This window comes from Mustelus asterias, chromosome 21 (assembly GCF_964213995.1).
Source record: "Mustelus asterias chromosome 21, sMusAst1.hap1.1, whole genome shotgun sequence".
In the NCBI taxonomy this organism is placed as follows: domain Eukaryota; kingdom Metazoa; phylum Chordata; class Chondrichthyes; order Carcharhiniformes; family Triakidae; genus Mustelus; species Mustelus asterias.
The window spans coordinates 37,200,180-37,214,195 of record NC_135821.1 but is presented as its reverse complement, the minus strand read 5'-3'; the positions used below and the strand labels follow the sequence as shown (position 1 = coordinate 37,214,195).

The 14,016-nt window shown below is 44.5% G+C and overlaps 1 protein-coding gene across 9 annotated transcripts in view; it reads right to left on the bottom strand.

Annotated features, from left to right (window-relative positions):
• The window catches only part of LOC144509220 (ensconsin-like), a 176,650-nt gene that overhangs the window by 17,063 nt on the left and 145,571 nt on the right, over window positions 1-14,016 (bottom strand). For all 9 annotated transcript variants that reach the window (XM_078237726.1, XM_078237725.1, XM_078237729.1 and 6 more), the window contains 6 exons: window positions 12,880-13,142; window positions 8,861-8,996; window positions 8,211-8,391; window positions 5,233-5,337; window positions 4,171-4,221; window positions 1,400-1,466 (listed from right to left, as the gene is read on the bottom strand). In XM_078237726.1, the coding sequence (XP_078093852.1) occupies window positions 1,400-1,466; window positions 4,171-4,221; window positions 5,233-5,337; window positions 8,211-8,391; window positions 8,861-8,996; window positions 12,880-13,142 (803 nt within the window). The remainder of the gene's footprint in view (window positions 1-1,399; window positions 1,467-4,170; window positions 4,222-5,232; window positions 5,338-8,210; window positions 8,392-8,860; window positions 8,997-12,879; window positions 13,143-14,016) is intronic.

The window sequence follows — 14,016 nt, the reverse complement described above, 5'->3', positions numbered from 1 at the left end:
AAAGAGACAAAAAAGGTAAACGCGGTAGGGTTGCATTGCTAGTTAAAAAGGAAATTAATGCAAATGTAAGGAAAGACATTAGCTCTGACGATGTGGAACCTGTATGGGTGGAGCTGAGAAATAGTAAGGGACGAAAAACATTCGTGGCCGTTTTATAGAGATGCCCAAACTGTAGCGTTGATGTTGGGGATGGCATTAAACAGGAAATTAGAGACACCTGCTATTAAGGAACATCGATAATTATGGTTGACTTTAATCTGCATATAGATTGAGCAAATCAAATTAGTCACAATACTGTAGAGGAGGAAATCCTGGAGTATATGTGGGTTGGTTTTCTGGACAAATACGTTGAGGAACCAACTAGCGAACAGGCCATCCTAGACTGGGTATTGTGTAATGAGAAAGGAATAATTGGCAATCTAGATGTGTGAGACGCCTTGGGGATGAGCAATCATAATATAATAGAATTTTTCATTAAGGTGGAGAGTGATAGAGTTGATTCTGAGACTAGGATCCTGAATCTAAATGAAGGAAACTACGATGGTAAGAGTTGGCTATGATGGACTGGGAAACGTTATTTAAAGGGATGACGATGGATAGGCAATGGCAAACATTCAAGGAGTGCATGGGTGAACTGCAACAATTGTTTATTCCTGTCTGGCACAAAGTAAAACGGGAAAGGTGGCCAAACCATGGCTTACAAGGGAAATTAGGCATAGTATTAAATCCAAGGAAGAGGCAGATAAATTGGCCAGAAAAACCAGACCTGAGGATTTGGGGGAGTCTAGATTTCAGCAAAGGAGAACTAAAGGATTGATTAAGAATGGGAAAATAAGGTTCAAGAGTAAGCTTGGGGGGAACATAAAAAAAGACTGTAAAAGTTTCTATAAGTATGTGAAGAGAAAAAGAATGGTGAAGACAAATGTTACCCTTACAGTAAGAAACAGGGGAATTTATAATGGGGAACAAAGAAATAGCTGACCAATTAAATACATACTTTGAATCTGTCTTCACAAATAACATAGAACAAGGAACAAAAAAAGGTACAGCACAGAAACAGGCCCTTCGGCCCTCCAAACCTGCGTCGATCATGATGCCTGCCTAAACAAAAACCGTATGCACTTATGGAGTCTGTATCCTTCCATTCCCATCCTATTCATGTATTCGTCTAGATGCCTCTCACAAAGAATAAAATGATTAACTTGGGTGCAAAAACTGATATTTGGCTATTCTCCAGGCCTTTGGTGGCTGAACAAGCTGTTCATCTTTTTTGTCATTCGAGTTTTTTTAAATTGTTCAGTATTTTCAACTCAGCTCCCAGCCGTACCCAACTTTGCATCATTGGATTCTCCCAACTCTTTTCCCAAACGCACATCGCTGTCCCTCTTTCCCACCTTACCCTGTGACTCTGCCTTTGCATCTTTGTCATTTTGCTCCCCATCAGCAGCTGATTTTTTGTCATCTTTCTGTAGGAGAAACACACGGACAAAAAACATCAGTCAGTGTTGAATCAGAAAGCACAACAGAATAGCAACCACTCGGAGAGCATTGAGAGCGACCGGCAATCCACTCCACAAATCAGCCGCAAGAAAAGTGATAACAGACACTGGCAACTGACTCCATCAATCAGCGGCCATGAAAGCAATGAAAACTGTTGTGCCGTGTCTCCACCAATCAGTCACCCTGAACAGAGAAGCAATAGCCGTTGGAAAATACATCTACCAATAAGACAATATGAACAGAGCAGTGATAGCCAGTGGCAAGTGTCTCCACCAATCAGTCAGCACCAACAGAGCCGTCGGCAAATGTCTCCACCAATCAGCCAACACCAACAGAGCCATCGGCAAATATCTCCACCAATCAGCCAGCACCAACACCATAGTGATAGCCAGTGGCAAATGTCACCACCAATCAGCCATCACAAACAGCATAGTGTCAGTCATCAGCAAGTAGTCCCACTCAGTGACAGTCAAAGCAAGCACCATGGCAGCCGTCAGCCTATGCCAACACAAGTCTGGGAACCTAACTCAGATACAGGAGAAATACCCATTAAAATCGAGGTCTACAGACGAACGCTCTCCAACAGTGTTCCCATCAGCACTGGGACAGAGCCAATAGGCAACACTAATGGGGCACCAGCGCCAATCACCATCTCTGTACGCCGTGCAGTTAATCCGATAGAGCATGGGAACACCAACCAATCACAAAACGGAGAGCACTTAGAACCATTGCACACAAACCAATCAAATCCACCCACTGTCCAGATTAAACGGTGACCGTGATCCTCCATAAAAAATCAAATTGAAGCTAAAACGTGTTTCTCATTTTTACGCTGATACTGCTGGTGGTTTCTCCAGGAATACTGGAGCAGGAGTAAGCCATTGTTCCACCATTCATTTTGATTGCAGTTGATCTCTCTACCTTAGCTCCACTACATGCTACTGTTCCTGTATCCTTAATGCATTGGCCTACCAATCTGAGTGTTTCTGTTTTCCATTTATCCCCAGACTCAACAGCTTATTAAGGGAGAATTTCCAGATTTTCCCTATCCTTTCTGTGAAGAAGTGCTTCCTGAGATCACTCCTAAACAGCTTAGCTACCCTCTTGTCTTAAACTATGCCCCACAAGCCCAACACCACCACCAGAAAAGCTTCTTCAACTACCCTTGTTTAAGCATCAATTTGATCACTTTTTACATCTATATTCGATAAAAGAAAGATTTACATTTATATTGCACCTCTCGTTGTCACAGGATGCCCCAAAGTGCCAATGAAGCACTTTTGAAATGTAGTCATTGTTGTAATGCGGGAAGCATGACAGCCAAAATTGTGCACAGCAAGCTCCCACAAACAGCAATGTGCTAATGATCAGACAAATTATTTTTGGAATGGTGCATGAGGGATTTGGCCAGGGCACTAGGTTCCCTTTTCTTCTTTGGAATAATGCCACTTGAGGCAATAGAAGAGGTCTTAGTTTAGCATCTCATCTGAAAGACTGCATTTCTGACATTCTCCCTCGGTGCTGCATTGGAGTGTCAGCCTTAACTTTTGTCCTTGACCGGGACTTGAACCCAGAACTTTTGAGGTGAGAATGGTACCAACTAAGTCACAGCTGATGCTGACAGGACAAACCGAAGGAAAAAAAGCTTTGTCTACACGATCTGTCCTCATAATTTGACCCTTTTTGAACGGTGCTGCGCTCTCTCAAAGGCCAATATATCCTTCCTGAGGTGAAGTCTCCAAAACTGAAGACAATACTCGGAATGGGGTATAACCAAAGCTCTGTGTGTAGCACAAAATTCCATCTCTTTGTTTTCCAACCCTCTTGTGAGAGAGGATTTTATATTTTTTATTTTTGTACCTGTCCACTAGTGTTTGGCGATTTCTGTGTTTGGACCCGAACTCTCACTACTCATTCACAGCTCCCGCTTTCTCACCATTGAGAAAATCCTCTCCTGTATTTTTTGTGTCTAAAGTGAATTACCTCACACTGAACAACCTCTGTTTTGAGTCTTCTCTCACTGATCTTCTTTTCTTCATGCTAACTGAGAAGTTGGGTGGATTTCCATTCTGTGCCAATCTCTGTTCTCCCCCACCCCACTTCAAAGAACATTACTGGACAGGAACAGGCCCTGCGGCCCACCAAGCCTTCGCCGACACATGACACCTTTCTAAAGACCTTTTGCCTCCACGCGGTCTGCATCCCTCTATTCCCTGCCTATTCATGTACCTGTTAAGATGCCTCTTAAATGTTGCTTTTGTGTCTGCTTCTACCACCTCCTCTGCCAATGCATTCCATGCACTTACCACCCACCCTCTGTGTAAAAAAACTTGCCTCTTGCATCTCCTTTAAACTCTCCCCCCACCAAACTTTTACCTTAAACTTATGTCCCCTAGTAATTGACATTTCTACCCTCATTTCTTCCTCAACTTTCACTTTCCAATTTGAAGTCAGGGGCAAGCTAAAGACAAATAAGGGATTTTATTGGCTCAGAACTAACCCAAAAGGGATATTTTCCAACCAATCAAAACTCCTACTTTGGTCCAGCTCTGTTAACGCTGATAATTTTATCAACAAGTTAAAGGCACACATTACATTAATCTTATTGATTAATGAAGGTACAGAGTGATGTACATAAGTCTCAGTAATAAATTCTCGAGTGAGATATACCTTTTCCGGACAATCGGTTCTCCTGGTCCTTTTCATAATCTGTTCCAGGCGCTGTAGGAAAGGATGAAATGATATAAAACATTACAAGTGACTGAGGAAGGTTAAATTATTACCACTCAATCTGCTCTGCTGACCAAAACGTTGCCAATACCTCTATCTGCCTGTGGACAGGGTCAAGCAATTTGAATATATCTCATATCCCGCTCACCACTGATTAGGAATCCGATCAATCTGTTTGCATTCAAGAGTAGGCCTCAAGAGTTCAGAAGACATATAGACATACTCTTCTGGCCAATTGCATCTCCTGCATCCCCTCAAACACCACCACCAATGCTTAATGTGGCATTACTGAGCTCCACTATTGAACAAGTCTTTCATTCGACTGTTTTCAGCCCTACCTCACAGAAACATGCCACTTTACAAACCCCTCATGGGTCTCCTCCTCTTTCATGGGGAGATTTAAGGGTGTTGGGAGTCCCAAATTCTTTCAGCCTTACTCCATGAGAGAGGTTCATCATTGTGCAAAGCCAGTAGAGGAAAAGTGAGGAGGGAGGGGCAACGCTGTTATCATAAAATGTTCTTTCGAACATCTTTCACAACTATCCATACCTACAACATTGTTCTTGGAACATGGGTCATACTGGCAAGGTTGTACATGTTGACCATTCCTAGTTGTCCTAACAGCATCATGAGTCAATCACGCAAAGTCCACGTCAGGCTGCTCTCATCGCAGAGGCACATCAGTCAACCAACTGAGTTCTTCCAAAATGTTGAGCAGTTTTACGGACATTACCAGGTACTAGGGGTGAAGGGCAGTGAGCAGGAGAGCCGGAATGCATCCTCACCTCTGGGAAAGCTACTTTAAGCTGATTTATGACGTTTCCTTTCAAGTTTCTTCTGTAGTTTATTAATGCTGCCGCTTTAAGAAGGGGCATTTGTTACATGTTTTAATTGGTTGAAATATCCAATTAGTTGCAGAAGAAAGAGATAAGCTACCATTACCCTTAACAACATGGTTATGGAGCAGTTGCCATAGTGACAATGCTCATGCATAAGAGTTACCTTCTTTCTTTCTAACCGCTCCTGCTCTTCCTTCTGGAAGTGTCTTTCTCGTTCTAGTCGCTGCTTTTCTGCCTCCTCTCGCGCTCGAGCCTCTGCCTCTTCTCTCTGTGGGTAGAATCACCTGTGATGTAATTTCCATCGAGAGACATTACTTCATTTTACCCAAGCTCTTGACGATTCCTCCCAATTGCAGCCAAACCTCCTCATCACCTCAACTCGGTCTTACACTCTCATCTAAGTAGCCCTAGCACCATTCCAACTGAATCTGCCAACTGGCGAATACACTGCTTGGTGAGGTATGGCTAATATAAACAAGGAGGTGCTAATGGTCAGGGTTCAAGATAAAATAACCTATGTGGCACAACTCAGAGCCATCACTTGCTGCCATTTTGATAGTGGCAAGTAGTAGGCCTGCTCTCTATCCTGCATGAGGGGAGGGATACTCAGAATAATATCATTAGACTCCCACATACAGCTGAGGGCATGATTTTGATACTGGTCAGCTGAGTTTCCCCAGAGTCTGGGAATCCTGGCAGTTAAATGGAGACAGGAGTAACTTGAGCTGTAGCTAATTGTTGTGTCACAGTACTGCTCTGATCACAAAGAAGTACAAGACTTTTTGCCCAGTCTCACAAACAAATCTTCTGTTCTGATCAGCCACCATCAACCCCCAACATATCATCCAGCCTGTGATTCAGAGCTCTTTGCCCCACAATCTCTTCCAGTCTCCCCTCCCCTTTCCTTACTAATGCAACCCTGCACCTGTTACCAAAACTCAATTTGTTCTAACTGGTGAGGACTCCTCCCCAACATTCTGCCCTGAGGCCTTCTATCTCAGGATTTTGTGCTCCAGCAGCCTTTTAATCTGGCCAGCTACCTGATGGTACTTGACAGGAGGACTTCCACATTTTCAGATCATTCCTGCACCCTCCGCCCCAGCCCACAAGCACACTCCTCCACTCCCTCCCTGTGAATATCGTCATCATTCTGATAGATCGAATGTAGCTCTAACCACTGCCTAATCAGGTTCAACACTCTTCTTTTTGGACTCACATAGGAATGTCCAATTGGCACCGTTAGAACTGAATCTGCCAACTGGTGAAAACACTGCTTGGTGAGATATTGTGGAACGTGCTTGCTGAATGCGTATTCCAAGAGTCAGTATCTTCAGGGGCGAAGCAGGGTCAATAAGACAAAGAACAAAGAACAGTGCAGCACAGTAAACAGGCCCTTCGGCCCTCCAAGCCTGTGCCGCTCATTGGTCCAACTAGACCATTCGTTTGTATCCCTCCATTCCCAGACTGCTCATGTGACTATCCAGACTGGCCAAGGCATGAGAAACTGGGACCAAAAGAGAAAAGCGCTGATGTTTCGAGTTCAGCTTTGACAAAGGGTCACCTGGACTCGAAACATCAGCTTTTTTTCTCTCCTTACTGCCAGACCTGCTGAGATTTTCCAGCATTTTCTCTTTCGGTTTTGGATTCCAGCATCTGCAGTAATTTGCTTCTATTTATGTATTTAAGCTTCAAAGACCTGGATCATCAGGAAGTCATTGCACTCAATGCTCCATCTTCCCGGTCATGTTTCAGATGGTATCACTTATTGAGGTCTCAAGGTTGTATAGAACATTGTTGAGACCACACCTGGAGTTTTGTGGAGAGTTTTAGTCCTCTTATCTAAGGAAGGATATACTTGCCATGGAGCGAGTGCAACACAGGTTTACCAGACTGATTTTATGGTAGGATTGTCTTACGAAGGGATTGAGGAAAGTAGGTCTGTATTCCTTTGCATTTTGAAGAATGAGAGGTGATCTCATTGACACATAAAATTCTTTCAGGGCTCGACAAGGTATATGTAGATAGGACGTTTCCTCTGGATGGTGAATCTCGAAAGAGAGGACATCGTCTCAGAATCAGGAGCAGAACATTTAAGACTGAGATGAGGAGGAGTTTCTTCACACAGAGGATGGTGAATCTTTGGAATTCTCTACCCCTATTCTTTCTCATGATAATTGGGATAAGGCGAGTATGTTCAAGACAGAAATTGCTAGATTTCTGGAGATGAATGATATCAACAGATAAAGGGAGAGTGGGATAAAATGACGGAGAAGTAGATTATCAACCATGACCTAACAGAATGGCAGTGCAGGTTTGATGGGCAAATGGCTTTGGTTCCATTCTTGCCAGACGATTATGAAATAGATAGAGGTGAAGGATTTGCAGTCGTGCTTTATCCTGAGAGAGTCTACCATGGGATTATCCAGGCTTGACGAAATGTTGGTTTAAGATGTAAAAATGTTTGCAGTAAAAAGAAAAGCACGAGAGTGCACACAGTAAGGAATATGTGACTTCTGGTTCAGGAAGGAAGTTGATGATGACCATGATAAGTTAAGGACCTCCACCGCCAGGCTAGGATATACAGATGATTGGACAATGTCGTAAATTGTCAGAACAGACAAGACAAAGTTTGTGATTCATTAAACTGTGGGCATTGTTTTTGTTAAGGGTCAGGTCATTTTGAGACTATTTTGTAAACCGATCTGTAATTGCAGATGTACCAAACTAAATGCAAAAGAACATTTTGTGAGTTACCACAAAGTTGCTATAAATGGATGATGGAAACTTTTGAATAGCCTCTTAGGGCATTCTGAGAGTGCATTCCCTTGTGTATATATTGTATTGAATAAACTGCTGCTTGATTCTTAAAGACTTGATTAGTTGTAAGTATTCGCATTCCAACCATTATTCATGTAAATTGAGTCTGTGTCTTTATAAGCTCTGTTTGTGAACAGAATTCCCACTCACCTGAAGAAGGGGCTTAGAGCTCCGAAAGCTTGTGTGGCTTTTGCTACCAAATAAACCTGTTGGACTTTAACCTGGTGTTGTTAAACTTCTTACTGTGATTCTCTTTCAGCAGACTCAGAGTCGAGTGTCTTTAGATACACCACAACAATCCAAATGCACACTGCTGTCTCAAACCTGTTTTTGCAGGCATTCCATTTCTTCTCGCTCTGCTTCAGCCTCCCTCCACCGACATTCCTCTTCCTGAAGCCGCTGCTCTTCTTCCTTTTTCCGGTTTTCTTCCTCCAGTCGAAGAGCCTCGGCCATACGCTGGGCTTTCTCTTCAGCCTTTCTGCGGGCCATTTCCTCTTTCATCAGCCTGCGGGAAACAGAATGAATAGTTCAGGTTCTTCAGGTGAAAGGAGTTCATTCTAGCCCAGGCCTCTATCCAAAGGTACCAGTGCGGAAGGGGCGTGAATCAAATCCAAGGACGCACCAGCCTGATGAACTAATGGTTCCAGGATTCTGGAAGCGTTTGCCTGAAGGAATTTACAAGCTGAGGAATGCTGTGTGCAGCAGAATAGCAAATAGGTTGCAGTTGGCCAAATTAGTTTTACTGAATATCTTCAGCCAGCACAGAGGTGACATTTACCTCAACAGCCTAGGCCAAGGTCCAGAGATTAAAAGATGCCATGTTTCTCCAAAATGTTCAGACACAGAGTGAAGAGGCAGAGTGTATCACCACTGAGGTCAAACCCAGAGTGAGAAGGAGAAATGTGTTAACCTATTAAATTCCAAACCCAGAGTGTGAAGGAACAGTGTGTTAACTCAGTAAATTTAACACCCACCTCATCTTCTCTTCCTGTTCCTGTCTCTCCTGCTCCTCCCTCTCCCTCTGCTCTCTTGCCAGCCGACGTTTCTCTGCGAGGACTCTCACAGCCTCCTCCGGATCTGTAGTGCCTGCTATTGTTTTAGCAGGTGAAGCTAAAATACAAAACATGTGCATGTTAAAAAGCATTGGGTGTCAGTGGGATGCCCTAACTGTTTCACAGCCAATTGATTCTTTTGGATTGCAGTTACTTTTGAGATGCAGGCAATTGTGGCAACCACAACCACTTCCCTTGGTGTCCGTCATGGTCTAAGATTTTTACCTCTGACCCCAATTGGCCTCTGTTTTACTCTTCGCTGTTACACTCATTAAATTCTGCCTTTATGCCAAAGGTAGTTATTCTGACAGGATTACAGAATGTTTGGACAATAAGAGGGTACTGTACCAATACTTTCTCCAGCAAAGCTGAAGTAAAAATCTTCACATGCCCTCATCACAGAAAACGCTATCTAATTAGTGACAGAGGAAAATTTGGTCTCCAGTTGACATTTCAAAGGGACATTATCCCAATACACAAATGCTTCAATGGAAAATGGCTTGTCAGTCTATTTTTCAGGGTGTTGTTGCCTCTTTAAATACCCTTAGTTCGTATTTTTCTTGTTGTTTACTCCACAACACAATATATACCTTTACCATTGTGCTGAGACAGGGAGTACCTCCCGAAACAGCCTTCCATGTATTCTACAAATTGAGATAGCCTTCTTAAAGAGGACACTTGTGACAGCAATTGGAACTCGCAACAAGAAGAGATGTAGTCTGTGAAAGTTGTGAGTTCCTTTATATGGCTGTATTTGGGGTGTTTGGTGGAGGGGGGCAGGGGCTGGGTGGTGCTGCCATGAGAGTGAAGGTTCTCTTTCCTTCCTGGACCCCACTCTGATGAGCTGGCCCATTATCTGATTCCATCCCTATGCCCAGGCCACAGCAGGTGGCAACGTGCCAGATTCCACTTTAGCACATCCAAGGTAGGCCACATGCCAAAGACTGACTTTGAAGTTCGGCAATGATTGTTAAGCTTGGCAGCTATCTTACACTTGGGGTAAGATCAGCCAATGGGCAATCAAAAGGAATGGAGAAGGAAATAGAGGGGTGGAGTGATAAATTTAGATGAAGAAAAATTGGAGGACACTCAAGTGGTGCATCAACGGCAACATGTACTAGATGGGCTGAATGGCCTGTTTTTGTGTGGCATCGTCTATGTAATCCAATTAGTGCAGGGCAGAGGTTGGAGTCTTGAAACTGGCTGCTGGAAAAGCAAATAAACATTAGCGACTGTACCAGGAACTAGCTGTGACTCAGTGGTAACACTCTTGCTGTTGAGGCAGAAGCTGATGTGTTCAAGTCAAAAATCAGCAGAATGTGACCAAAACGTTGATTAAAAAGGGGGAAAATTGGAAAGGGCAAACTAAGCATGGGTATCAAAAAGAACTACGAGAGTTTTTACAAGTATATTATAGGAAGAGAGAGTACCAAATAGTCGCTTTGAGATAGAGATGGGGAAATGATCACGGGGAATGAATAGTAGACATTGAACAAATACTCTGTGTCTGTCTTTGTGTTAATTTTCCAAAATTCCCTAAATTCTAGAACAATCCCTGTGGATTAGAAGTCAGTAAATGTAACACTGATATTCAGGAAAGGTGGGAGAGAGAACTCGGGATTCAAGGCTAGTTAGCCTGGCATCAGTCTTTCTCCCTTTGTCTGCATGGGTTTCCTCTGAGTGCTCTGGTTTCCTCCCACAGCCCAAAGATGTGCAGGTTAGGTGGCTTGGCCAGGTAAATGCGTGGTGTTACGGGAACAGAACAGGGAGGTGGGCCTGGGTAAGATGCTCTTTCAGAGAGTTGGTGCAGACTCAATGGGCCAAATGGCCTCCTTCTGCACTATATGGATTCTATAGATCTAAAAGGGACACAGTTGATGTAATAATGTTGTATTTTCAAAAGGTATTGAATAAAGTCAACAGGTTAATGTGGAAAATAAGAGGTGATGGAGCGGGGGGTGACATATGATCGAGGACTGGTTAACAGGCGGGAATCGGAGAATAGGGATAAATAGGGCATTTTCAATTTGCCAGGTAGTGACTAGTAGAGTACCGAAGGATCAGTGCCATTTACAATTTATATTAATAAAGAGACAGGGAGTAATATAATCATGTTTACTGATGATCCAAAGCCAGGTAGGAATGTAAACTATGAAGAAAACACAAAGAGCTTGCAAAGAGACATGGACAGGTTAAGACCATAAGACATAGGGGCAGAATTAGGCCACTGAGTTAAGTAAGCGGGCAACAAGGCATAATGGGAGACATGTTCACTTTGTTTGTAGGAAGGTTAGAGCAAAATATTTTTTCAAAGGTGAGAAACTTGTAAATGTTGATGTTCAAAGGGATTTTGGTGTATTCGTACAAGGAACACAAAGTTAGCATTGAGGTACAGCAAACAATTAAGGCAAATGGCACATGCAAAGGGGAGTGGAGAACAAGAATAAGGATGTTCTGCTACAAATTATATAGTGCTTTGATGAGACTACACCTAGAACAGTGTGTTTGGTTTAGGCCTCCATATTCAAGGAAGGATATACTTGCCTTGCAGGTGATACAGTGAAGGTTCACTGGATTGGTTCCTGGGCTGAGAGGTGTCCTATGATGAGAGGTTGAGGAAATTGGGCCTTTACTCTCTGGAGTTTAGAAGAATGAGAGGTTATCTCATTAAAACATACAGGGCCCGATTCTCCCATTGTGACGTGCTAATTTTTGGCGCGTCGAGTTGGGAAATGCACGTACGGGCCATTTTGCAGGATTCGCGCAAGCGTTCCCGACACACGTGCGTCTCCCACTGCCGGAGAGCAGGCACAGTTGAGACCAAGCTGGAAACCGGTGGGAAGACCAGGTAATTCATTTTAATATATTTTTAATATAATTTCAATGTGATTATCGGGCCCGGGACTGAATTCTCCGGGCCCGATTGCATCTCCCACCCCGCCAGGAGTATTCCACTTCGGCGGAGTTTAGAGTACCTCCCCACGTTCAGGGAACTAGCAGGAGACTCCACTGAAGTAAGGGGAGTGGGGAGGCGGGGGGCTGAAATCGGGGCCCCCTGGGCATGGGCACCCTGGTAGCCCCGGCCTGTGTCCTGGGCACTGCCCACCAGGCATCGGGCAGTGCCAAGGGGCCGGGGGCTGTTGTGGCCAGGGGTTAGGGGTGATTGATGGGGTTGAGGGGGGTCCTGCTGCCACTCTGCATGGGGATCGGTCGGGGCTGGAGGGAGGCCAGCGATTGGGGCGGGCTGCGGAGGGGGGTGGTCTGCCTCTCGTTGTTGGGGGGGGGGGGGGGGGGAGAGATCATCACTGCCAGGGGGGTTGCTGGAGATCAGGGGGCTCCTGATGGGCGGGTTGTCAGGGCTGGCCTGGAAATGGTTGTGGGGGGGAGGCTGGGGTTGAAGGGGCAGCAGTGCGGGAGTTCCGGGCTGGCCAGCAATCGAGAGGCTGACAGATCGGAGCCACTGCGCATGCACAGAGGTCCGGAACTGTCAGACTCTGGCTTGAATAGTACCCCCCCCCCTCCCCCCCACACACACACCGAGCTTTTAATGATATTCACGGTAATGACCTCTGCATTGCAGAATGTGGAAGATTCGAGTCTGATCTCCCACTGAAAAAACAATTGTGAATTACACCAGTTTTCCCGCGAATTCAGTACTTAGAATTTTTTTTAGGAGAATTGGGCTCACAGTATTTTGAAGGGGCTTGATAGGGTAGGCTGTTTCCCCTGGATGGGGAATCAAGAATCCGGGGTCACAATCTCACAACAGGGACTTAATTATTTAGGCCTGAGACGAGGAGTAATTTCTTCACAAACATTGTGAATCTTTGAAATATATATTTCAAGAACATAAGATTTCTTAATCCCAATTATCATGATTCCTTTTCAATAGAAATGGTAGGATTGCTATAGGAACGATCAATTGGAGTCAATTCCCTTACCATGTGCCGACTCAGGAGCCTCAATTGGCATCTCCTTATTTTTTAGGCTGCTCGTTGATGAAGGCCTTGAACCTTCCTTTGGCTCTTCATCCTTTTCCACCTTCCGTTTTGGGCGATTTTCCTTCTCCTTGCGACTCTCGCCTTTGCCTTTTGACTTCCTAACTGGGGTGCTGCTGCCCGCTGTCACCGTTGGCACTACCGGACCATTACTGGTGCCAGAAGGCCTACGTCTGGGCGAGCTGGGCAAAGACCGGTTCTTCAATCTGTTTCCGAAACAATGACAGGGCAAATTTTTTTTAAATGGAGGGGGCTAGAGGGTTGGTGCATCCCAGTGCTCGTTGACTTTTGCGGGCTCCTGATCCGGCAACACTCCCAATTATAAATTTTCATCCTCATGTCCAAACCCTCCCAAGACCTCACCCCTGACATCTCTGTAACCTCCTCCAGTTGTATAACTCCTCAATGTCCCTCCCGTTTTGATCTCTTGAACCTTCAAACTTTCTTTGTCCTTCATTGACAGCTGTGCCTTCTGCAACCAAATCCCTAAACTAACCGTCTCTCTCTGTGCCTTTAAGACACACCTTAAAACCTACCTCTTTTGGCCACATGTTCTAATCTCTCCTTATATGACTCAGCATCAAATTTTATTCAATCACGCTGCTGCATAGTGACTTGGGACATTTTTACTGCTTAAATTCAGGTTACATCAGAGATGATGCTTCTTTTCAAGGGTCATCAAATGTGAGGCAGTGGTTAGAAAGTCTAACCTGTCTGATTCAGGGTGTAAACATTGACAGCACTGAGAATGAAGTTTTCTACTGTTACCTCAGGAAACTCTGTGGAGTCCGTGCTGGACCATTTGGAGTTCACTGGGAGTGAGGTGGAAGGGTTCCATAAAGGACGGTTGATGTTTGCACTGGCTTGCCATCACATGACTTCCATCTCCTGGCAAGGCATGGTCAACAAGTACACATGAGCACCTTCACCTTGAAGTCGCACACCATCCTGACTTGGATACATATCGTCACTCCAGCCAAGGTGACTAAACAATCCGGATTTTTGGGGATTGTCGTGTAATAGAACATAGAAAGCCACAGCACAAACAGGCCCTTCGGCCCACAAGTTGCGCTGATCATA